Source organism: Papaver somniferum, chromosome 3 (genome assembly GCF_003573695.1).
Source record: "Papaver somniferum cultivar HN1 chromosome 3, ASM357369v1, whole genome shotgun sequence".
NCBI classification, from domain to species: domain Eukaryota; kingdom Viridiplantae; phylum Streptophyta; class Magnoliopsida; order Ranunculales; family Papaveraceae; genus Papaver; species Papaver somniferum.
Window position 1 is genome coordinate 211565578 of NC_039360.1, and position 26488 is coordinate 211592065.

Below are 26488 nucleotides of genomic sequence, written 5' to 3' on the forward strand. Positions count from 1 at the left end.
ATGACATGCCAACCACCTTGTCGCGCCATACCATGCCGGCCTTCCCCATTCGGCTACCAAAACGAAGGCGTGTGGTGATCAACGACCACCCTTCCATCCTAGATGCAAATCCTATCCGTCCAAGGTCGCCAAAAAACACATGGTAACCTTTGGCCCAAAACCCTAGTTTTGGCCACGCCAAACCGCGCCAAGGCATGCCATGCACATGTGCCAATGGCATGCCAACCACCTTTTCGCGCCATACCATGCCGGCATTCTCCATGCGGATACCAAAACGAAGGCGAGTGACGATCAACGGCCACCCTTCCATCCTAGATGCAAATCCTATCCGTACAAGGTCGCCAAACAATGCATGGTAACCTTTGGCCCAAAACCTTAGTTTTGGCCACGCCAAACCGCGCCAAGGCATGTCATGCCACATGTGCCAATGGCATGCCAACCACCTTGTCGCGCCATACCATGCTGGCCTTCCCTGTGCGGCTACCAAAACGAAGGCCTGCAACAATCAACGGCCACTTTTTCATCTAAGATGCAGATCTTAGCCGTCCAAGGTTACCAGCTAACACATGGAAACCTTTGGCCCTAGTTTGGTCGCGCCTAAACAAAGCCAAAACCCTAATTTTTGGATGCGCCTAAACTGGGCCATATTAAATCCATACTAATCATATTTTCATGCCACTGGCTACCAAACGAAAGGCTACAATAATCAACGGATACCTTCCTCTTAAGATGCAAAATCTCGACCGTTGGAGGTCACCACCGAACCGTCAAGTCTCCCAATCTCAACTTGCCAGACAACAACAACATGCTACATGTTTTCCACGAAAACACTCGAGACATCAACACATGTCACAAACTGGGGGATGCTCATTGGGTATTGGTTTGGCGGTTTACGGCATGCGGCGTACACTGCGCTCGTTATAAGAAAGAGTCATAAGGATGAGGCGGTTAGTAAATACAGGGAGTAATGGTGAAACGCTTTCTTTTATGGAACATCAATTCCAAGCGTTTCCGGTTACCACCTCCTCCCATTTACTCACCCGTTTTTCATTTCCTAATGAGACCAGAGTACGTTTCACTTCGACTTGTATAAATAGGCATTACCTATTTCCACCGAAAGACAAGTTCAGTTCAGGAGGATACAACACTCAGAAAACATTTTCTAGATTTCCATCTGTTAGCTTCCCACTTTCTGATACAAGTCGTGAAACAACTACTCTTCCAGAGTCAACTATTCTGGTCTCAACACTTTCTTCGCTTCCCTCCCCAAAACCAACCCTTCTCATTCGCTTTGTGACCGAAGCAAGTCTGGAACGGCCATTTCTTAGTTTAGGACGGATTTGTACAGATTCATCTCTCGAATCTAAAGTACTCCCTTGCAGTACATTGTTTAGGGTTTAAATTCGTTTCTCACACACACACCCGAAATTACCAAAATCAGCAGAAACCGTTTTCACCCTCAAATAATTGGACACCACAGTGGAAGATTGATCTTTTGGTTACAATGCCAATTTTCGACCATCGATCTCATGATTCGACCCAGACATCAAGGCGGTAGAAGCAGGCGATCCGCTCAGGGATTGACGACTCAGTGACCAGACGACCCGATTATCAGTCTTGACACGGTGAGGGATGACTGGGGACTTCCTAAAGGTTAAAAGCGAACGATCTAACCATGGATCGACGACTATCATATGAGATGACTGGGTACTTTCCACAATCACAGCGGTGCCTCCCGTAAAACTCGATCTTACACCCAGAAGATTCCCTTTTCATCAGGAAACCTGAAAAACCGAGTAAGTCTTACCTAGACAAAATACATGGTTTGCTATTTCAAGTTTTCACGGGAATGATGAAACCGATAGCCATGTTATGTTTCACCCCATGTCATCTACCGACACGCAACGCTCACGGTTCCATGGTTTTCCTGGGATGTTTGAGTCACTTGCAATCGTAATCAAGACAACATCATTCCCAAAACAATCCATTCCAAAACAATTCATTCCAAAAGAATAATCCAAAACCCTCAAGGTAACATTTGTATATCAACCCAAAATACAGGAAATCAAAACCATAAACTAGGCGATTCATTTGCCTTTCAAAAAAAAAACCTAAAAATAAGAAGTTCAGAAGATAGAAATACATTCAAGGAAAGTTTTTTAACAATGGCTTGATCTTCTTAGCAAGAGCCACCTTCTTGCTTTGGAGAGCCTCCCTCTTCAACTTCAGCTTCCTAGACAATTTTTCGACTTCCGCTTCCTGCTTCTTTACCATATCCGCAGAAGAACCTTCGATTATTTCGACAAGCAACTTTTCAACCTCAGAGAAACCTTCAACGAACCAAGGAACACTGAACTCGAAGTTTACACACATGTCACGATGGAATCTCCAGCTCGAGATTACATCCTCAGAAACAGTATTACCGGTCACGTTGTACATGTCGTCAATCGAAGACAAAGCTTCCTTCACACGCTTAACCAACGAAAATCGACTAGTAACCTTCTTGGTCGTGGCGATATGTCCGTAGCTTTCCCATATCTTGGTGTATACGCCGCTTGTTTGGCTGGTACGCTAAATCCCCCGATCAACACATGATCCGGATAAGGAACCAGGTATGGAGGGTTGAAAGTGGCGCCCGCGTCTATATCAGCAACCGACAAGGGATTCTTAACGAAAATTTCACCTGCGACCACTGGAGTACTCTCCATTGTCTGAGTCACAACGACGTTTTCATCTCGATCAACATACATTCCAAGGTCGCCCAGTGAGGCTGCCACAATTGGAGATAAAGCTGTATCACCACCAGTCTCCGTCTCAGGGCCATCTTCAGAAACGGTTTCCCCTTATGACATCACAGATTAGATATTTTCCAAAGAGAAAGAAAAATAAAAAAACATGCGGGAGACTCACTGATTCGCTTTCAGACTGGCTAGAGGAAGATTCAGCACTGCTGTCGGAAGAAATACTCTCGCCATCACTGAACTCTGATCTTTCATCCTTATCGGGTTCCTCATCGCCACGGATAGGCTCAGCACTGCCACCCTCCGTCTTGAAAAGCGATGTTTTCTGACTACTTGAAAGTTTGGTAAAGACATTCATGCTGTTGAGTCCCTAGGCAAGATAGAAAGACGGATACTCAGGAAAGAAACAAGGATATACACGATCCAACTAAATTCAAGAGGAAAATCACACGTACCCGCATATTGGACGAACTGAAAGTCGGTAGGGCTGTCGAAACTGACTGGGAACCATCTGCACGGCTTTTAGATCTTCGCTCCTTCATTTGGGGACTATCTGCATTCGGGCTACGGATTTTCGCTTGGGAGAAGAAGGATCCCCCAGCAGTGGATGCTCCGCTAAAACCGCAGGAGAAGGCTTACCGCGACGATTTTCTACCACATCATTCACGAATCCATGGAAAACGAGAAACTCATCCTGCCAAAATATGTTATATTTGGAGGTTGTTGATGGATTTCATTCCGCAAGCACGAAAGGGAGACTTTTACCCGACACAAGAACAGTAGCATCGAGAAAAGTTGGCAACGAGACTTCTGGAACAACCGGCTGACGAACAAGTGGTACCCCTTGGTCAAAACCCATATGCCGAGCCGCCCTATCGATATTGTAAGAGACTGATTTGCAAGATCCTCGATAGAAAGACGACACATAACCGGGCGTGCAGCTTCGCATGAACACCATCTCTCCAACAATCATATCCTCTTTATCAGAAGACAAAGACATGCTCGGAGCAGGAGCAAAGGTACTTATCTGAGTTATGGACGCATGTACCGGATCCCATGGACTAAAATTGACCGTGTGCGAGTTGTCAAGGAATCCAACCAGGTTCGAACCAATCTTTAGGCTCCTATTAGACCAGCGCAGTATCCTAGAGCCACCCCAAGACTCAGGAAGTACGACCAACGGTTTTGGAGCATACCTTTCTAAGTGCTCCCACAGCCACGCTTGGAGAAAGGCGGCATGAACATACGAATCCACTTTCATGTAACCATTTGAAGCGCACATGTCCGCGACCAGCTGATCCAAGTGTGTACAGAGAACCAAGAAACAAGCCTCCAATAGGGAGAACGACACCTTTTGCCAATTTTATGGCAAACTTGATAAGTTCCTGTCTTATCTCCTTCTTACCCGAGCCGTCATCGAAAAAATCTCTGGATAACCAAAGAGCGAAGAACGCCGCGACATGAAGCGTACTATTCTTCTGATTCGGCTCCAACTCATTAGGAAACCACTGAGACACCCACCAGCCATAGAAGCACCTCGTCTCGTTTTCTTTCCGAACGAATCCTTTTGATTTCGCAACCAGAGCGGCGCGCATTTCTTCTTCATCTGCAGACAATTTGACATCGAGGTTTCCTATTACAGGAAGATTCATCAACACGGACACGCTCTCTAAGAAGATAGTCATTTCACTCCACCTGCATATGTCTGTGTGAGTGTCTGGACACAATCTGGAAATAAAAGCAACCAATCCTGTAATATCTTTCCTAATTTGAAGCACTGCGGAAGCCGCGACAACATCAATGATCTGCGCCTTGGTCAAACTGGTTTTTACACATTCCTGGCTCATTATGAATCGCATCCATTTCTTAAAGGGACACAACGGACTCACAGAGATTTTAAAGTCAATAGGAGAAGCATGATACTCTTTCCTCTGAAGACAAAAACTTATTACACCTTCTGGCAGAACCGACTGGTCCTCTCCTTCACTTTCCGGACCAGTCAGAAGAATCGACACATACTTGGGATGATTCCTCCTAATCGTGGCGGATGTTGTAAATAACTCATCATATATGTTCGGCTTGGAATTGCCAACATCTTTCGGTACGGCATAACTTTTCTCAAATGACATCCTAACGAAAATTCTCTCACGCTACTTCCACCTTCGAAATAACTAGAATGAAACAATACGAAGAGAAATAATTACGGAAAGTGCATGGAAATTATTTTATCAGACACAGGAGATCCATCCTGTACGCAAGCCAATTTGTTACAAAGTCATCATGCGCATAGGCAAAAAAATGGGGACTAACATACCCAACATCACCACCTCATGCAAAGACCATACCCTGCAGCGGGAAATTTGCTCCCGGCCGAGGAGGCGCGCCCCACCACGGGAACCATACACACGGTCGTACCAGGAAAAAGGAGTAAACCCTAGAAGCTAGGTTTTCGCGGGAAGGGAATGACAATTACCAGCTCATGCATGCCTACTTTGCACGGCAATTGAGACGGCCAACATCACTACGGTATTCACGCCTAAATGTTACTACAAGTCCGTGCAAAGCATACCTATGGATAGGATTCATACCAACGCAGAAGGACAACATTTTTACAAATTCATGAAAAGGTACGCCTACATCTAGGGTTTGCACTAACACAAAAAAAAACAAACAAGAAAAGCAAGTTAAAGCGGAAGTGTTGGAAGACATACCTGGGATTCGCTCGTCCGCTTTACTATTACCACACGGCCAGAATAAAAAAACAATAGGTGTGAAGTCGGTCCTCCTTTTATAGGTGTGAAGTCGGCCCTCCTTTTATAGGCGTGAAGTCGGCCCTCCTTTTATAGGTGTAAAGTCGGTCCTCCTTTATAGGTGTGATACTTGGGAGTTTGAATAAGGAAAGGACTTCCTATTTGAGTCAAGTAAGGAAAATAGGCAACCGAGCCAACGAAGACCAATCACCATGCCAAGACCGTCCGCGACATTTCCTTGGCCCCACCACGCCAAGCCGTCCGCCATGTTTGCCTCGCCAAGACCGCGCCATGCCTTGGCCCCACGTGCCAAGCCGTCCGCGCATGATTTGCCTCACCAAAATGCGCCATTTACTTGGCCCCACCATGCCAAGCCGTCCGCGCCATGACTTGCCGCACCAACACCGATAACTCGCCAAGCCAGCGTCATGATGTTCCCTAACCCAGCCAAGGTGATGTATAGCCATACTAAGCCAACGATCTTCATCTCAACACTTCACGGTATACACCACGAATAGAATCTACACAAGGCCGCCAAACACGAGGATCATGGACTCTCCTTACCCCTCGAAAAGGTTAGTCGGACCTTCCTGACCATCTTTTCACGATTTGTCGTTTCGATTTTTGTCCTTGCCCGTCACCATCTTATGCTTACCTAACAATAATGCTCCTGTTCCGAGCTAAGTATGGGACTTAATGTTGATGGTGGTTTTTATCTTAGTGTTAAAATCGTAAAACCGTACAACTGACATGACGCCACTATGACCATTAGCACATTTATTGAATCGATCAGCATGCATATGTAAGAATTACCAGAGTACCTTTTTTTTATGTATCATGTTCCACGGCAGAACCCTTAACATTGACCGACATCATCTATGTCAAACCCTAATTCTCATGCTACCGTGCCAAGGCATGCCAACCATGCCAGCCGCACCACTGTGCCAATGGAAAACCACGCCAGCCAGATCTACGCGCCAAGGCATGCCAACCATGCCAGCCGCACCACTGTGCCAATGGCAAACCATGCCAGCCACATCTACGCGCCAAGGCATGCCAACCATGCCAGCCGCACCACTGTGCCAATGGCAAACCATTCCAGCCACATCTCCGTGCCAAGGCATGCCAACCATGCCAGCCGCACCACTTTTCCAATGGCAAACCATGACATCCACGTCTACTACGCCAAGGCATGCCAACCATGCTAGCCGCACCATACGCCAATGGCATGCCAAACCCTTGGCCCCACCATGCCAAGCCAACCGCACCTTTCCTTGGCCCCAACCATGCTAGCCGCACCATACGTCAATGGAATGCCAAACCCTTGGCCCCACCATGCCAAGCCAACCGCACCTTGCATTGTCCCCAACCATGATAGCCGCATCGTGCGCCAATGGCATGCCAAACCCTTGGATCCACCATGCCAATCCAACCGCACCTTGCCTTGGCCCCACCATGCTAAGCCGTCCGTACCAAACCCTTGGCCCCACTATCCCAAGACATCCGCGCCATTGGCCTTGGCCCCACCATGCCGGCCTTCCCCATGCGGCTACCAAAACGAAGGCGTGCGACGATCAACGACCACCCTTCCATCCTAGATGCAAATCCTAGCCGTCCAAGGTCGCCAAACCACGCATGGTAACCTTTGGCCCAAAACCCTAGTTTTGGCCACGCCAAACTGCGCCAAGGCATGCCATGCCACATGTGCCAATGGCATGCCAACCACCTTGTCGCGCCATACCATGCCGGCCTTCCCCATACGGATACCAAAGAGAAGGTGTGCGAAGATCAACGGCCACCCTTCCATCCTGGATGCAAATCCTAGCCGTCCAAGGTCGCCAAACCTTTGGACCAAAACCCTAGTTTTGGCCACGCCAAACCGCGCCAAGGCATGCCATGCCACATGTGCCAATGGCATGCCAACCACCTTGTCGCGCCATACCATGCCGGCCTTCCCCATGCGGCTACCAAAACGAAGGCGTGCGAAGATCAACGGACACCCTTCCATCCTAGATGCAAATCCTAGCCGTCCAAGGTCGCCAAACAACGCATGGTAACCTTTGGTCCAAAACCCTAGTTTTGTCCACGCCTAACCGCGCCAAGGCATGCCATGCCACATGTGCCAATGGAATGCTAACCACCTTGCCGCGCCATCCATGCCGGCCTTCCCCATGCGTCTACCAAAACGAAGGTGTGCGGCGATCAACGGCCACCCTTCCATCCTAGATGCAAATCCTAGCCGTCCAAGGTCGCCAAATAACGCATGGTAACCTTTGTCCCAAAACCCTAGTTTTGGCCACGCCAAACCGCGCCAAGGCATGACATGCCACATGTGCCAATGGCATGCCAACCACCTTGCCGCGCCATACCATGCTGTCCTTCCCTATGCGGCTACCAAAACGAAGGCCTACAACAATCAACGACCACTTTTTCATCTAAGATGCAGATCTTAGCCATCCAAGGTTACCAGCTAACACATGGCAACCATAAGCCCTAGTTTGGTCGCTCCTAAACAAATCCAAAACCCTAATTTTTGGTCGTGCCTAAAACGGGCCATATTAAAGCCATATTGATCATACTTTCATGCCACTGGATACCAAACGAAAGGTTGCAATAAAAAACGGCTACCTTCCTCTTAAGATGCAAAATCTCGACCGTTGAAGGTAACCACCGAGACGGCAAGTCTCCCAAGCTCAACTTTCCAGAAAACAACAACATGCTACCTGTTTTCCACGAAAACACTCAAGACATCAACACATGTCACAAACTGGGGGATACTCATTGGGTATTGGTTTGGCGGTTTACGGCGTGCGGCGTACTCTACGCTCGTTATAGGAAAGTGTCATAAGGATGAGGCGGTTAGTAAATACAGGGATTAATGGTGAAACGCTTTCTTTTATGGAACATCAATTCCAAGCGTTACCGGTTACCACCTCCTCCCATTTACTCACCTGTTTTTCATTTCTTAATGAGACTTGAGTACGTTTCACTTAGACTTGTATAAATAGGAATTACCTATTTCCACCGAACGACAAATTCAGGTCAGGAGGATACAACACTCAGAAAACATTTACTATCTTTCCATCTGTTAGCTTCCCACTTTCTGATACAAGTCATGAAACAACTACTCTTCCAGAATCAACTATTCTGGTCTCAACACTTTCTTCGCTTCCCTCCCCAAAACCAACCCTTCTCCTTCACTTTGTGACCGAAGCAAGTCTGGAACGGCCATTTCTTGGTTTAGGCCAGATTTGTACAGATTGATCTCTCGAATCTAATGTACTCCCTTGCAATACATTTTTTAGGGTTAAATTCGTTTCTCACCCACACAACCGAGATTACCAAAATCAGCAGAAACCGTTTTCACCCTCAAACACTTGGTAAAAAAGCATTCAATACTCACTGTTAGATGAAACCTGATTAGATTCAAGCTAATATCTTTCAACCGTTAGATTGTGTTAGCTTGTTACACACATGTGAAATGTACCTTCATTTAGATATGGGTAACCGTATTTAAACATGTACACTTAGTTGGCTCAACAATAGTTAACCGAAGTTAGCCATATGAACAATTTCATATCAACCTTGTTCATCTTAATCACAACTAGTAAAAAATGACTCAAATGAAGCTATTTATAGGGTTGCTCAGTTGTTTATATTTTCATAGAAGTATACAAGACACAATTGAAGCAAAATCGGTTTTGGTTCACTCGAATCAATTCATGAACATTATATCCACGGTTTGCAAAGATTTCATTCCTTATTATATAAATATATTTGTTCACGATTATGTAAACATACTTAACCGATTTTACAACTTAACCCACTCAGCTTTGCAAACAGGTACGCATACCTAAGTTCCCAGACTTGGTCTTGATCGCCAGTATGCAAACGGGTACATATACTATCGTTCATGACCGAACTCAGTTGAAATCAGTACGCATACGGGTATGCATACTATAGTTTCCAGAATTCAACTGTTGAATCAGTACGCATACGGGTATGCATAATAAATTCCTGGACTTGGAATATACTTGCAACAATTAGCATACAAGTACACATACTGTGCTATATCCAATCAAAGGTTAATTGTCCTAAGCTCCATTTTAATCATTGAAACATTCTTGGAAGACGAGAATAGATGTCTTACCCAAACTATTAGCTTCAAAGCAATTTTCAAGTGATGAATTGATCAATATAAAACATTCTGAATCTACATCAAATGACTGTCTCACACAATTCATATAAGATGTTACCAGGCGATTTTCACATGATCATCTTTCGACTTTCATCAAGAATAAAAGATGAACTTGGTTAAAGAGAAAGTTTACCAACATATATTTCGAGAAAGATATAAGCGAGTTACACTCAACTCGAAATATCAATTGTGTATAATATAAAGTCTATATAACTATACGACTTTTATCTCAATAGGAGATAGTATATAAATAGATTTCTGAGTGATAGATAAGTTCAAGTCTCCACATACCTTTTGTTGATGAAGTTCCACAAGCTCCCATTAGTAGTTATCCGTCTTCAATCGATGAACGCCTTGAAGTCTAAAGCTCAACTACACATTCTATCCTTATTCGACACATAGCTATAAGTAGACTAGAAATAAAGACTTATAGTTTTGACAACTAAAATTGACAAACAAGCTTGATATAGAAACGCTTGCGAGTTCGACCGAGCAGCGATCTAACAATTTCTGTTATCACCCGACACATTCTTGAGTTCTGTCAAGTCTGCAGCAGTGTTCGACCTCTTTTGTTCCTTAACCACATCGGAAATCGTTTGTACTAATTTTTCCAGTGCTCAGCGACTTAGATCCTTTTTCTTGCGTACGGATCTTGAGGCTACATATTTCCCACACCGCGACATCTTCAAAACTGATAATGCATCAGATTAACAGCTGGTTAGTAATGTACGTATGAACATACAGAATGATATGTATATCACAGTTCTGGTTAGCTTTTCCCCATCCCAAAAATCAATAGGATTCTGTCAAAAAGGCCTGGCAAAATCTCAAGCAAGTGTTTAAAGTAAACTAAGAATCAACGACACAAACATAAGGAATACAAACCTATATATAACATATCAGAATATTATTAAGGTTTTTCAAAAACCAAAGCATATCAGTAGAAAATAAATCTTCAGAAAGTCGATTATTTAGTAAAAAAAGAAAAACACAAACACAGTCCTGATAAATCAGAACATGAGCTCTGATACCAACTGTAATGGATCAGTAAATTTCCCTCTTAAATGGATTGGGTTTCAATCCATTCAGCAAGGAAAAACTTTGGTGCGCCACTTGAAGCAAAGAACAATACATTTAGTATTTAAAATGAAGTAATAATATAATTTTCAAGATCAACAACAAATATAGAAGATGAGAAATAAAAATACTCCCAAAACCAAAATGCCGCAAACATAGATATTTAGTGGGTACAAATATATTTTTTGTATTTAACAACTAGAAGATTCTAAATAACGGAGAATACACATCTATTTATTTAGCACACTTAATAGCTCACTGCCTACGAAGTTAGCTTGAACATGGCCCAAAGTGAAAACAAGGTATTATGTGCATATACAACACACTTGAATACACAGCAGTTTAAGGTTCAGCTGGACAACGGTTGTATAAATATAGTGAGCATAAATTTAATTAAGTTCTTAAGATTTAAACACAGATAAGCAAATATGGCACCTAATACGCTCTGGTAGCAGTTGAAATTATAGCCACATATACATACACTAAATAATCAAAGTATAAGAAGAAATGGGAAAACACAAGAAATTGTACATACATGAATACAGAGGTATGCATTACGTCTAAGGTTATACAACATACAAATTAGTTAACTAATTAAATTGATATGTAAAAGATTCCTAAGAGTATAGTTCGGATTATGCAATATTTCTTGAGTAACTAATACAAGGGAAACTGACTTCAACATTGTACAACACTTCCAAATATCATCACTTCCCAAGCAACAGTTAAACACAGAAAAATACATAACTGGAAGGTTATACAGACAGAAATGTGTATGTTCATACCCAAGTTTAAAAAACAGTTATCATACATCAAAATAAAATCCTAGAATTTCCTTTTATGTACACACCAAAATACGACAAAAATACATGGGTCGCAAGCCGATATTAGAACCAGCCCAAATCCCTCCTCGTGATATACATATTAAAAAACACAAAATACTAACTTTGTATACTTTCAAGGCGTTCCCAGCTTACTATTGCAAGCTCCTCTCGTACTCTTTCTATAGAAGAGAAATTCAGCAAATTTCTAATAACGGGTTAAGTTCAGATTTGGATTTAAAAGCCAAAAAATTCTTTAATTAAGATTTTTTGAAGTGGTAAACAAAAGAAGGAATGGAAAACAAAATTATGGTTCCACACTGAAGAAACAAAGGAGTTCCAGCTATTATACTATACAGAAAAATGTAAATATCTCATGTACTCCTTGCTGCTCATATGTGACGCATGTTCAACATTTCTACTATTTTACTAGCATATTATTATCCATGCTTACTAATGTTTACCAAGGGATAACCATTTTGTAAAAAACATTCCTACTGAGTTGGGCCAAGGTCCAAAGCCTTTCAGAAATTTTTACGGTGTTACAAAAAAAGTAATGAACGATTTTTCAGGAGCAACGTCAATTTATTTTGGGGACTATATGATTAAACAAAATATGGTTGTAAACCTTAATGATTTTTATCCATGCATTTTTATTAATGGTAAAATGGCTTTTAGAATTAGCTAGGTTGGTAAGAATTTAGTTTAATCATTTAAAAAATAAATTAATCAAAATTTTTAAAATCCAAATCAACTTGCATTAGCAGGTTCTGATATGTAAGACCATTTTCAAACAAATAATTATCGGGCCAAAGAACACTTAGGCTTTACATAAATATCTTTTACCGCAATTGCAGAGTAGTTCCCACTTCCTCGGTTCCTCCATATAACCTGCTCTTAATCTTGAACTTAGTGATGGGTTAAAATAATGGATTTGGGACAGTAGCCTCGGCATATACTAGTACAACCCAAAATTACTTGTTGAAAAGAAATATGTAGTTTACTGGCGTACGTGCATCGTATGTTTAGAGTTGTTAATGGGTAAGATTCCTCTAATGTATCATTAGATTCGAGATCGAACCCGATTATAAAAGTAAGTTCCAATTTCTGACGGTTCTGAGCCCAATTTAGCGGACTTGGAATCAAACCTGATACAAAAACCTGGGTATCCATCAGTTCCATGTACCTCAACAAATTTTTATGGTAATCAAATAAAACAATTTCAAAAAGAAAGATGTAAGATTTCTATAATATTGAGATTTACTAAAAACCATTTTACGCAGCATTAATATTTATTGGATTTTAACACAACAATATCTTCAAAGAAAAAAGTACGGGTATCAACCAAGATTTAAAAAAAAAAACTGGTAATAGAGAAAAAATGCCAAAAAACGGGTAAATACGGAGTTCGGATGTGAAGCATTACATCCACACACAAATGTGGTATTTTAGAAGACAATTTTGAACTTCGTTATAAACCTCAAGAATGTGATTAATAAAATTACAAAGATAACAAAAACCCAACCAAATTACACCTTATTTACATTTGAACATATAAAGTCATTCTGAAAGTGGTCCAAACTCAACGCTCATGCATGGTTTGTAAGTGAACGTCATATTTACGGTTCCATAAATAAATGCAATAGAGTAGTGTTTTTACTTTTCATAAGTGAAACATAACAATATCAAGGTAAAACATATAATAAATGGCATAGAACGAAAATATAGCACTCTTAATTATGGTTATAGGTGGATACCTTCATCTGTTATTAAATTATATATCATATTTTTGGATTCTTTCTCTACATTGTTATATTCTAATTAAAAGTCTCCTAAAGAGATACAACGTCTAAATAAATCGGCACCATACTTTATAAAGTTCTTTGATATTGTTAATTTATTATCTAAAGTTAAATTTTCACGATTTAAATATATAATTGTGAATAAATCATTTAAAAATAACTTTTTATTAATATCAATTGAAAGTCTGCGAACTTAATCGGAAGGTATAACAAAAAGGTATAGAAAACTATCAATTTCCATCGTCACTCTTTACTTATTTTTATTGTACTTTTATTTGCACGGGATGATATTAATCTTAAAATACTCACTGCCTGAACCTTAACTATATCTCTTACATAAGAACTATATTGATGAGATTACCACTTCATGTTGTAATGATTCTCATAGGTGGACGTGAAAGTTTGGGAACATGGTGGAATTCTGCTAACGTTGTTATCATGTGAATTATACTATAAGGACTAACTATCAATTTTCAAAAATATCTTATTAGGAGGAAAAGGAACTTGGTTGGAGGATATACCAACAAGGTACAAGCAACTATCAATTTTCGTCATCATTTTGTTAGGAAATAATTTTTGATCATATATGAAAGGCATAACAAAAGGATACATATAACAATCAAAAACCTAGATCAAACATTTTTGTTTTTAATATATTTTATAGAGTTGATATTATTTATGAGTTATTTCGTTATTTTTAATATTTTCTTCGATATTAGGGCGATTCTTGTCTTCGCTAGTAGAGCGATTTTTTCTGCACTTCTGTAGTTTCTTTCTATAGATATTTTCGTGATTCGGTTTTTTGGACACAAGTATATTGGCGTTTCGACGGGAGCAAGATCAAATTCTTTTTCAACAGAGTAGTAGATCTAGCTAAGGTTTTCGAGCTTATCGCTATACACGAGTTTTTGGACAAATCACTCCTCTTTAATAGGAGTGTCTCTTTTCTAAGAGAAAATCAATCAAAATGGTCCAAATACGATTTCAGGTACCATTCTATTTCCAACCTCAATGTTCAAGATTTGGACGCTACAGTCAGGGCCCGTCCTAAGGAAGGGAGACATGTGAGACCGCAGAGGGCCTTGCCTTGACCAGGACCTTTTTCGGCCAAAACGATCATTCCCCTCCATATTACCTAGCCCATTTAGTATTTAGTTTTTTTTATTTAGTCAAGAAAAGAAAGATAAAATGTTATGTGTGATATTAGTCAAACCTCCCCCGCATCCTACCTCAATAATATTCAATCATTACGTTGCTTGTGTTTCTATTTATGTTTGACGTACATATTTTTATATATAAAACTGTGTGTAAATTAAAAAGAAAAAAACTTTTATTTTTCATTGGTCTTTAATTTGTTATATTCTTATAAATAAGAATTATCTATAATTCCTGAATAATAATTAAAAAAATAGTATGGAAAACAAGTCGCATCATGGTTAATAATTTTAAGCTGTGAACATTTTCTTGACCTTTAAGGTATTATGATATTTTTCCACAAGACATTGTCATGTTTCAATAAAAAAACTCACTATCTAGGAACAAGTGAGTAGCTGACTCATCTTGATCGCAAAACAAACAAGTAGCAGGAGTTGCAATATGTTTTTTAGTAAGTGAGTTTCTAGTTGGAAATTTAAAGTGACTGATACACCAAATTAAAAATCCAACTTTGGGAGGATAATTATGTTCCCAAATAATAAAAAAATATCTTGACCTGTTAATGCAGTAAAGGGGATAAAATTGTTGTAACTTGACTTGACAGGGTAAGTTTCTTTTTCTTTTGTTTTTTTTTTAAATCAAAGCTCACTGAAGTATATCTTCAGCATCAGGGTAGAGACTAAATTTCGAAAGAATTTCTTGAATTATCTCAAATTCAATAGTAGCATGAGAATACAACCTCTAGGTAATTTGAGATTTTGAAAGAGATTAATTAGATAAAGAACCAGAACAAATTTCAGACACTAAGCTAGATTTGGATCTAAAATCCACCTATATTCCCAGAATCTTTCTTTCACCATTATTAACCTTAAACTCAAAACTTTGGAGAAAAACAATCCTTCCTCTATATAATACCTTTCCATACCGAATAACCATAAACCTGTTTAGATGGTCATTTTACCTCAGTCACACCATCTTTTTCTTTGATAACTTGTCTCCAAAAGGCATCATATTCATCTGCAAATATCCATAACCGCTTAGCTAACAAGGAATTGTTTATAGCTTTAAAATTTATAATACCAAGACTAGCATTTGTTTTTATTCTACAGATGAAATACCACTTCACAAAATGAAGTTTCCATGATAAGGTACAAACTACTAGTCATGTTATTTTATGGTTAAGTACAACTAGTTTTCAATGGGCTCTAGCAATTAAAGAACTTGAAGAAGTGTCTTTTGAATCTGTAGTTAACAACTGGGTCGTTGTGTATTTTGACCACCCATAGTTCTTTTTCATCTAAAACTGTTTATTTATTTATTTTGGAGGGGTGGGGTTGGCTTTGTTTTCTTGTAAAAAAGTCTTTTTTCTTTTTTGTTCGTTTTCCCCCGTTTGGGTGATTCAAACTTTTTGTACCCTTTTCTGACCAATGAATTTATTCTTTATCGATCAAAAAAAAGAAAGAATATTACGCTAAGGTATAATTTAGTAAACCATTTATATTATACGTACTATATTTAAATTATAAAATATTACTATTTTATACATAATATTGCCCACGAATCTCTAATCCACGATTCACTGTAACAAATTATCTTTTAGTATAATTCATATCAACGTCTTATTTTTGTTAGTTGTCGGTTTAAAAAAAAAAACAAAAAAAAATCTTGCTATTGTTGTATGAATTAATTGGAATTTTTTTTCTTTTCTTGCAGTATAAAAGGCCTTTTGATTATGTGTGCACATGTCCTTTTAAATTCAGGATTCGAATCTCGCTACGAGTGCTTTTTCTTTATGGTTTATTTTCGTTTTACATCTTTTATTGTATTTGTTTCATGTTTATGATGTACTTATTTTTTCTTGAAACCTATCATGTAAACGTTTCTTAGTGGAATGACTTGATAATATTTGATTATAAAAATAAAATAAAAACGCTAAACTATCAATATACATTGTCATTATTTCTTTCATTTAAAACGTACTTTTTATTTGCACGGGCCGGGAGATATTAATTTTAAATCAATCTCCGTCGAAATTCTACCTGGCTAAATTGGGGCCTACTCCACTTAATTGGAGCCTATCAAATTTCTATTTCTACTCCATCAAATTGCTATGGGTTACCAAACTTCTCAAAAATACTAATTTACCCCTACATGAATTCCTAAAATAATCTCATATAAATACCAATCTTTCCATTTTCAGTAAATCCAAACACATAAAAAACATAAACCTAAAAAAACTTTCTATTTTCATCCTAATCTTTCCAAATTATCAAAACTCTAATTAAAAAGAATCTTCATCCTTTTCTCCGACGTCTTCGATCCAACCAAGAAAAAGGTAAATTTCCATCAACCCATTCTATGATTTGCATTTCTTCATTGATTTACATGTTTAAATCTTCAATTTTCGAAAATCAAAATCTCTTATTACACCCAGAATCGGTTTATGTTGACATATCGAATAAACCGATTATGCGTTTAGTTCTTCGGCCATGAAGGACATGCATAGTAATCGGTTTATATGATGATTAACATCAACCGATTCTATTGTTAGAAACGAAATATGAAAATACATCACCAGAATCAGTTTATAAGTGCTTTAGAATAATCCGATTCTGGGTATATTTTTTTCATTTAATTATGTGATCCCATAATCGGGTTTTATGTGCTTGATAATTTACCAATTATGAATGTCTCTTCAGATTCTGTTCATAATCGGATTTTATATATGTACCACATAAACCGATTACTAATGTTTGACACTCCTGTATGTTTTTGTAGTCAGAATCTGATTACATATGTTTAATTATGTACCGATTGTTAACTAGTATTTTTTTTTATATAGATGTGTACTTCAGACACCTAGCGTTTTACTCTCTAGATCTCACCTTGGAGGATATTCTTAGGAAACCACAATCAGTGCCAGAAAGAAGCCTCTATAAGTTTGCTTATGGGCGTGAGACCCGTCTTGAACAAGCCCTCTCATTGATTGACAAGCTTGCACTGGAGGAGCTTCATGAGGTCATGAGGTTCACTAGGATGAGGAGAAACATGATTTCAGCTGAGAGGGATCACCATGGAGAAATGTAAGGTATGTGGGAAGAAATGGATCAATTTCAAGTCATGGCTGAAGCAGAAGCTGCTGCTCCTGATGGTGGTGTTGCTGCTGATACTGGTTATGCTGGTGCTGGTGCTCCTGCTGATGGTGGTGGTGCAAATGCTCCATGTGGTGGCGTTGCTGCTGATGTTGGTGCTCCTGCTCTTTAAGTTTTTAAGTTTAAGTTTTAGATATTAAAAGTTTAAGTTTATAAGACTTGTGGTTGTTTTAAGTTCTTAACACACTTTTAGGATGGTTAAGGTTTGTATTTTGGATCTTTGTGTTGAACTTAATCCACTTAAAGTTTTAATTATAATTAAGTGTTGTTGCTCAATAATTCTAGCATGACATGCCAACAATCAGGATACTCGATATGTCAACATAAACTGATTGTTTAGGTTCCATAGAGGAATCGGTTTATGTGTGGGGTACGTATAATCCGATTATTCATGCCTAAGAAATGCTATTTTTCTGGATGTTTTCCAAGCTATAATCGGATCATATATGCATCTTTATAAACCGATTTGTGTCGGTGAAAATTCAATTTTTTTTTACGTGTGCTTAATCTTTTATGTTGGTCACACGAAAGTCTGATTCCTGCTGGCATAATAACACAATCGGATTTTACATACCTTCTAGAAGACCGATTATTGCACATTTTCCAAAAACAATAGTCGTTAGGAAGTTTTTCTATATATATAGACCTCATCCTTGGACCCCATTTGCCCAAAAATTGCTCAATTTGTTCCCTCTCACTCCATATACTCCACAACTACTCATTTCATACCTCCACAATGGCATCATTTGATTCAAATGAAGATCTATGCATCACCAAAGCATGGTATGTGAAAACTCGAGTTAGAAGGCAGTGCTCCGTAAGGGTAGATGCCCAAACCTTTTGGTCAAGGGTATACAACAAATATAGGCAAGAGTTTATGAATCTTAATGGAAGATGTGTTCAACAAATTCATGATATGCACCTGGTCATCGAAAATGCGATACTTGCTTATTTAGCTATCCAACCTCAGATTTTTAATGCTAGCCCCTTTAACTTGTCCATTGAACAATTTGTAAGTATTTTTGTGGTTATTTTACGTGATCCATGTTGTTTGAGCTTCCTACTAAACACCACTAACAACGTAAGTTTGTGTTTTGTTTTTGTAGCACGAAGTCTTCAAAGCGCGCTACTTGGAGGAAAGGGGGAAGCATTCGCATTCGATGCAAGCTATCAATTCATTGTCTCCAAAATCCCTGAGTATTCCCCGGACATCATGGAGGGTGTATCGTCGTCGGATTCCTCGGACGAAGATTGATGGTTTTAGAAGTTTTTGTGTAGTGGGTACATTTCTATGTAAACCCTCACGAGACTATAACTCGTCCACTAGGGTCGCCTAGGGGTTTAAAGGATAAATTTTTGATGTGGGCGTTCTTTGATGGGGGCATGAGGGACAAATCAGGAGTTGACATGTGTTTTTCATATTAATTGATTCCAACAAATTTTGTTTCCAAAAAAACAAGACAAGATTATTTTTTGAGAAAATATTGGTTATCTTAATTGCTTATATTTTATCTTTGATATTTTTGGAAGCAAAATTAGTTGAATCAATTAATATGAAAAACACATGTCAACTCCTGATTTGTCCCTCATGCCCCCATCAAAGAACGCCCACATCAAAAATTTATCCGGGTTTAAAGGCTTGATGCATGTGCTAAATGCATCCTACAATAAAGAAATGAATGGAAAAAAAATCTTATGAAAGACAAAAATCGGTTTATATATGTCACATAAAATCTCGATTGTAACAATCGTATTATATGTATGCCAAAGTAAACCGATTATAGAAGCCTCTGTTAATTTTGGAAATACAAATCCATAATCGGTTTACAAGTGCATGAACGTAAACCGATTCTGGGTACTGTTTACGAAAAAAAAATCAAAAAATTAAGTTGTTTGATGTTTTGAAGAATTTTTTAACGTTAGTTGATCTCACATCTAAAACATAATTAACAACTAATACGATTAATTAATCGGGGATAAAATAGGTACTTAGGTAATTGTTGGATAAGGGGTGGTGTGAAAGTTATTTCTAATGACTTTTTTTTATCATCTAGTACTAGACCTCGATTAAATGGAGTAGGCCCCAATTTAACCAGGAAATTCTGACCTTATCTCTTGTAGAAATATATATATATATTCGGTAAAGGTAAATTCATAGTATGGTAACAGTGTGATATTCATAATAAAAAAAAAAAAAAACAGTGTGATACACAAAATTGGGCACAAAAGCTCGTGTAAAAGAATTCCTCGTAAAGAAATTACAAGAACTTAGTCGAAGAATATAACAAAAAAAAGGGGACCTATCAGTTTCCGATAATAACACATTCAGCAATGTATGGGAAATCACGCGTAGCGTAGGTACAAAAAAATTTATGGCTATACATATCTATGTTTGTGTCTAATCGTCCCTGCGTCAGTGCAACTTAATGGACAAACCAGTCTTGGCACGGGCACAAAATTAGAGTAATATATTAGGGATGTCTACTAATTTGATTTTGTTTTCCTATTATAGAAGGTAATGTTAACTGGCTAGATAGATTCTTTTTTGAAAATTGGGTCTTTAACAACCACTACGATCTACTAAAATTAGTCCTTATTCTTAGTATATTTTGGTCTTTATTGATTAATATTGATCAATCGTTTTGGGTATTGTTCATTCATCTGGTTATAATTTATCATTTATCCATTAAATGAAAAATGAGTCTTGGCATATCTAGATTTTCACTTTGAATGGTCACTACAAGCAAACTCATGCAAATTGGGACTATAGATGAGCAAGGCAATATTAGTAGCTTCACTAATCAACCACTCGACCACTTTTTCTCTTGGCTCTACCTTGAATCCTTGGCTATAAAAACTCTTAGTCCTCTACCAATTTGAACACACAAATTTTACCTTCTCACTTACACAATGAAGATTTCCGTAGCCTTTTTCTTTGTTGTATCAGTCGCAGTACTTTCTTTATGTCTTTCTGTCGATGGCTTAGAGAAATTTTCTCGAGGAACTTTTTCACAGAAGTCGATCATCAAGAATAAAGCCGGTACTCATATTCGTGGTTATGATGACCAGGACAAGGAGGTTATTGGCTATCATAATGATGATAAATTAGGCGGAGACATTTACCAGGATGATAAAGCACGCCTAGAAAGTTATGATGGTGGCAAAAAGAAGTGTAAGGAATGCAAGAAATGCAAGAAGTGTAAGCACTGCAAGAAGTGCAAAGACCATAAGGATCATGACAAAGACAAAGACTGCAAGAACTGCAAAGATTGCCAGAAATGTATGGAATGTTCTTACTGCAAAGACTGCATGGATTGTAACGACTGCAAAGACTACAACGATGACAAAGAATGCAAAAACTGTAAGGACGATAAAGACTGCGAGAAATGCAAAAAATGCCAAAGCTGCAAGGATTGTTCCTACTGCAAAGACTGCAAGGATTGTAAGGACTGCAAAGACTATAACGATGACAAAGACTGCAAGAAATGCAAGGACGAGAATGACTGCCAGAAATGCAAAGAATGCCAAAGCTGCATGGATTGTTCATACTGCAAACTCTGCCAAGACAAGGGTTGTACAAACTACAAGGACAAAAAAGAGTGTAAAGACGGTGAAGACTGCCAAAACTTCAAAGGCGATGACGACGATGACGACGACGATGATGATTGTGATGACGAATGCGACGACGATGACTGTGATGATGATTGTGATGATGACTGTGATGATGATTGCGATGACGATGACGATTTGGATGGAAAAAGAGAAACCATGTAAGGCAGTACAGCGATCACTGTTAACATCCTTCTTGGCTTGATTTCAATGTATAAGAATATAAAAATGTACTTTAATAAATTGTTGTGAGTGAATGGATTAGTGTCCATCCATTCATAACGTATGATTAGATGCATCTATAATTGCATCTACCGCTGTAACCTATTAATCCTATAATTATGTTGTGTTGTGTTTTAAATCGTCTGCCGATTTTGATTTTTTTTTTTTTCTTTAAGTGAAGTTTGGAAAGGGATCGATGGAGGTGGGATCGTTGTATATACCGCAGTGCACATAAATCAGCAACACATATTCTTACCAACCAAATCCATGTTTTGATTTCTTCAGTGGCAAAACCCTCCTTGCGACAAAATATATAGTCGCTAAAATTGATGTTCCAGACTTCCATTGATTCAATGATTCCTTTATACATACATTTTGGTTAGGGCACGGCTCATCTTCTGTTGATTGCGAGTCTGACTGAGCACGGCTCATCTTCTGTTGATTGCGAGTCTGACTGAGCCATAATAGTTCTATACCCGGAGCTAACTAGTGGGAAACTTTTGTTTACAGTGTCGTCATTTAAATCCAAATGTGATTTCACTAGACGTGCCCACATGGTATCGTCGAATTAGATATCGTTTGGAATTTAGCTGAATTTTATAGTGTTCGGCTTTCAAAAATATACATAATCCTTGACAATACTGGCCTACATTCAGGGTTGACAACGCATTTGTAAATACATGGACCGTCCTTGGCAATTCCATGCTCTGTGGTAGTCGCCCATCGCAAGGAATCGGTCCCGGGTAAATATGCTGACACCTAATCATCAGGGGTTAGTCCAGTTGGTCAGGAATCTGACTCTCAAGTAGGAGGTCAGTGGTTCGAGTCTCCGCTCAAACTTAAATTATACTAACTTTAACTTGGGTTTAAGAGGACCGAGTTTGCTCAGTGGGGAGTAAGCCGGTGGCTACGCTGCCAGGGGGCAGGACGAGCCTATGCCTAGCATCAAAATAAAAAATAAAAAAAATATGTTGACACCTTTATTAAACAACACAAATCGATAACCAGTAGGGGGAAATATCGTTTGGTCCATTTATATCCAGGCCCACATCAGTTTGGTCATTTCGGAAATCACCTTTTCCATTTGGTCCATAATTATTTAAAAATATTAAATTGACCAAAATACCCTTCTATGTTAAGTCCTACTTATTTTTTGTAACAGTTCATTCTGTATGATGAACTCCGGAGTTCATTCTTTCAAATAAACACCTGATAAAACCAAACTAAATCATAGATGAAAACAGAGTTTATTCTGTAAAATGAACACAACACAAAACTTCATTATTATGAAAAAAAAAAAAACAGAGTTCATTCTTTCAAATGAACACCTGATAAAACCTATATGAAAATAGAGTTCATTCTTTCAAATGAGCACCTGATAAAACCTATAAGAAAACAGAGTTCATTCTTTCAAATGAGCACCTGATAGAACCTATAAGAAAACTGAGTTCATTCGACAAAATGAACACCTATCAAAAACTAACTAATTCAAACTTCATTCTTTAAGATGAACACCTAATAATTCAAGATCTAAAAACAGAGTTCATTCTTTACATGAACACACAAAAATAATCCATAAAAATCAGAGTTCATTTTCATCAACACGAGTTCATCTTCAACACGAGTTCCTCTCATCAATAAGAGTTCAGTTTGTTTGATGAACTTCGTCGTCTTCATCATTCTTCAGCAACAACATATTTGAGTTCGTTAAGTTCGATGAACTTCATCGTCTTCATCATCTTCAAACAGGAGCAGAAAGAAATTATTCGTCATCTTCGCCGTCTTCATCATTCTTCAACACCAGCAGAAAACACATCAAATTTAAGATCTTCAACACGAGCAGCAAACATCTTCAAAAATCAAAAAATCAAAACAAAAAAAAGTTGATGTTTGAGTAGCAAACGTCAAAAAATCAAGATCATCATCAAAATCAAGATTTTCAACACGAGCAGCAAGACAAAGATCATCATCTTCATCTTCAACACGAGCAGCAAAACACCAATATCAGTTCATCCTTCACATCAAACATCAGTATCATTTCATCAATATCGTCGGTTTCATCAGCAGATTGAGTTTATCGTCGTCTTCAACAGATGCAGCAGCAGAGATAAAAAAAAAAGATGGAGAAGATGAAAAGGTAAAAATCTGTAAATCAATCACCATAAACTCACTCTTCATTGTTTACAGTAGCAGATCAAATCTTCAAAAATCGTTTACATCTTCAATAGCAGCAGCAGCAGCGACGACGAAAACACATAAATCTTGTTTATATCTTCAACAGTAGCAGCATCATCTCTGCAAATCTTAAAACCCTAGAAATCTTCATCTTGTTTCACATGAACTTCAACAGTAGCAGCATCATTTCTTGTTTCTTGTTCCACATCATCTCAGCAAATTAAAGCCCTAAAAATCTTCATCTTTTCTATGCAGCAACAGAAAAAAGTAGATCTGAAAAATAAAAAAAGAGGTGAGAGAAAGTAAATCTGAAAATGATTTATTTTCTCTTGATAATTGAATTATCATGGGCCCAAAGGATACTTATGTCCCTAGCAAACGATAATTACATCGTGCATGACATCACCTTAGAGACTAATATATTAGTAACCAGTATTCCTAGTTGAATTAGTCTTCAGTTGCACCTTTAAAGATCGGCTCACATTCCATAAAAATTTCATGAAAGGTAAATTCAGGGAAGCATTACCCACCAGTCTAAAAGCCCATAATTGTACAAGAAATTATTTTCTTCCAAACGAATTCATGGTCCTTATTCTTGTGCATTTTGGTCCTTATTGATTATTTTTGATCAGTTCATTTAAATTGGTGGGTGCAGAAAAATTCATTAACCAATCGGTTTGAGTATTGTTCATACATCTGGTTATAATTTATCGTCTATCCATTAAATGAAAAGTGAGTCTTGGCATATCTAAATTTTCATTTTGGATGGTCACTACACGCAAACTCGTGCAAATTGGGACTATTGATGAGCAAGGCAATATTAGTAGCTTGAATTTAGTCTTTTTTGCAAATGAGAACTGATTTCGTTTAACTTCATTAATCAACCACCTAACCACTTACTTTTTCTCTTGGCTCTACCTTGAATCTTTGGCTATAAAAAATCCGAGTCCTCTACCAATTTGAACACACAAATCTTACCTTTCACTTAGACAATGAAGATTTCAGTAGTCTTCTTCTTTGTTGTATCAGTCGCAGTACTTTCTTTATGTCTTTCTGTCGATGGCTTAGAGAAGTTTTCTCGGGGATCTTTTTCACAGAAGTCGATCATCAAGAATAAAGCCAGTACTCATATTCGTGGTTATGATGACCAGGACAAGGAGATTATTGGCTATCATAATGATGATAAATTAGGCGGAGACATTTACCAGGATGATAAAGCACGCCTAGAAAGTTATGATAGTCGCAAAAAGAAGTGTAAGGATTGTAAGAAATGCAAGAAGTGTAAGGACTGCAAGAAGTGCAAACACCATAAGGCAAAAAACTGCAAGAAATGCAAGGATTGCCAGAAATGTAAGGATTGTTCATACTGCAAAGAGTGCATGGATTGTAACGACTGCAAAGACTATAACGATGACAAAGAGTGCAAGAACTGTAAGGACGAAAAAGACTGCGAAAAATGCAAAAAATGCCAAAGCTGCAAGGATTGTTCCTACTGCAAAGACTGCAAGGATTGTAATGACTGCAAAGACTATAGCCATGACAAAGACTGCAAGAAATGCAAGGACGACAATGACTGCCAGAAATGCAAAGAATGCCAAAGCTGCATGGATTGTTCATACTGCAAACACTGCGAAGATAAGGGTTGTACAAACTACAAAGACAAAAAAGACTGTAAAGACGGTGAAGACTGCCAAAACCTTAAAGGCGATGACGATGACGATGATGACGATGACGATTGTGATGACGATTGCGACGATGACTGCGATGATGATGATGATTGCGATGAGGACTGTGATGATGATTGCGATGACGATGACGATTTGGAAGGAAAAAGAGAAACCATGTCCGATAATTAATTATAATGACGTCGGTGGAAAGGCAGTACTGCGATCACGGTTAACATCCTTCTTGGTTTGGTTTCAATGTATAAGAATATAAAAATTACTTGAATAAATGATTGTGCGTGAATGGATTAGTGTCCATTCATAACGTATGATTTGATGCATGTATAATTGCATCCCATGTAATCTAATTAATCCTATAATTATGTTATGGTGTGTTGTTTTTGAATCTGCTGCGGGTTTTGTTTCATTTTTTCCTGAAAGGCGAGGAAGTTTGTGAAAGGGATCCATGGATATGGATGAGACTTGCAATGTGGAATTTTTCGGGGAAAAGTATGATCATTCTCAGGGCCGGAGACATCTAGTTTCGTGTTTGGATCAGCTAGGCATTCAGAGTTTTCATTTAAAAGCCCATAGAAAAAGTAGTGCAGCTGTGTACTGCGGTGCACATGAATCAGCAACACATATTCTTACCACCAAATCCATGTTTAATTTCTTGTCAATGGCCAAACATTCTTTGCTGCAAAAAAATATATAGTCTGTGAATCGGTGTTCCATGTTCGACACTTCCTCTGATTCTTTTATTGGTCATGACTCTGCACCATTAATTTTCTCAGTTAGGTAAAAGGTTATAGGCCTTATGGGTTCTTCTTACATGTAATCTTAATAATGGGATTTATCACAGAAAAATAATTAGGCTAGAAAAGTTTTCCTAGTTTTCTCGGTAAATGCCCATTCCCCGATGGTGGATGTGCACGAGCCATGCTCTCTCTTTCATGGTTGTCTTTGAGGTGAAAGTTTGGTGTATAACTCACTGCAGATACCATCTTACAGTTATTTCTAGTGCAGCTCTGCAAAAAGAAGGCCTAGCTTCATGACTTTTATCCGTTGCGGTCTCATAGTCGTTACACGTCTACGGAGAATTCCAATTTTCCACTCAAACTT

At 38.5% G+C, this 26488-nt stretch overlaps 1 protein-coding gene across 1 annotated transcript; it reads left to right on the forward strand.

The window, feature by feature from the left end:
• Positions 1-20587: 20587 nt before the first annotated feature.
• LOC113358563 (cysteine-rich, acidic integral membrane protein-like) lies at positions 20588-25774 on the forward strand. The gene is made up of 2 exons (XM_026602160.1): positions 20588-21443; positions 25523-25774. The coding sequence occupies exons 1-2, from the start codon at positions 20607-20609 to the stop codon at positions 25556-25558; spliced, it is 873 nt and encodes a 290-aa protein (XP_026457945.1). The 5' UTR covers positions 20588-20606; the 3' UTR covers positions 25559-25774.
• Positions 25775-26488: the final 714 nt, after the last annotated feature.

Bases quoted from the DNA above. Each gene is read 5' to 3' on its own strand.
- LOC113358563 (XM_026602160.1), top strand. From the start codon at position 20,607: ATGAAGATTTCCGTAGCCTTTTTCTTTGTTGTATCAGTCGCAGTACTT. The intron at 21,444-25,522 runs TTGGATGGAAAA...GACGATGACGAT, and splicing joins ATTGCGATGACGATGACGAT to TTGGAAGGAAAAAGAGAAAC.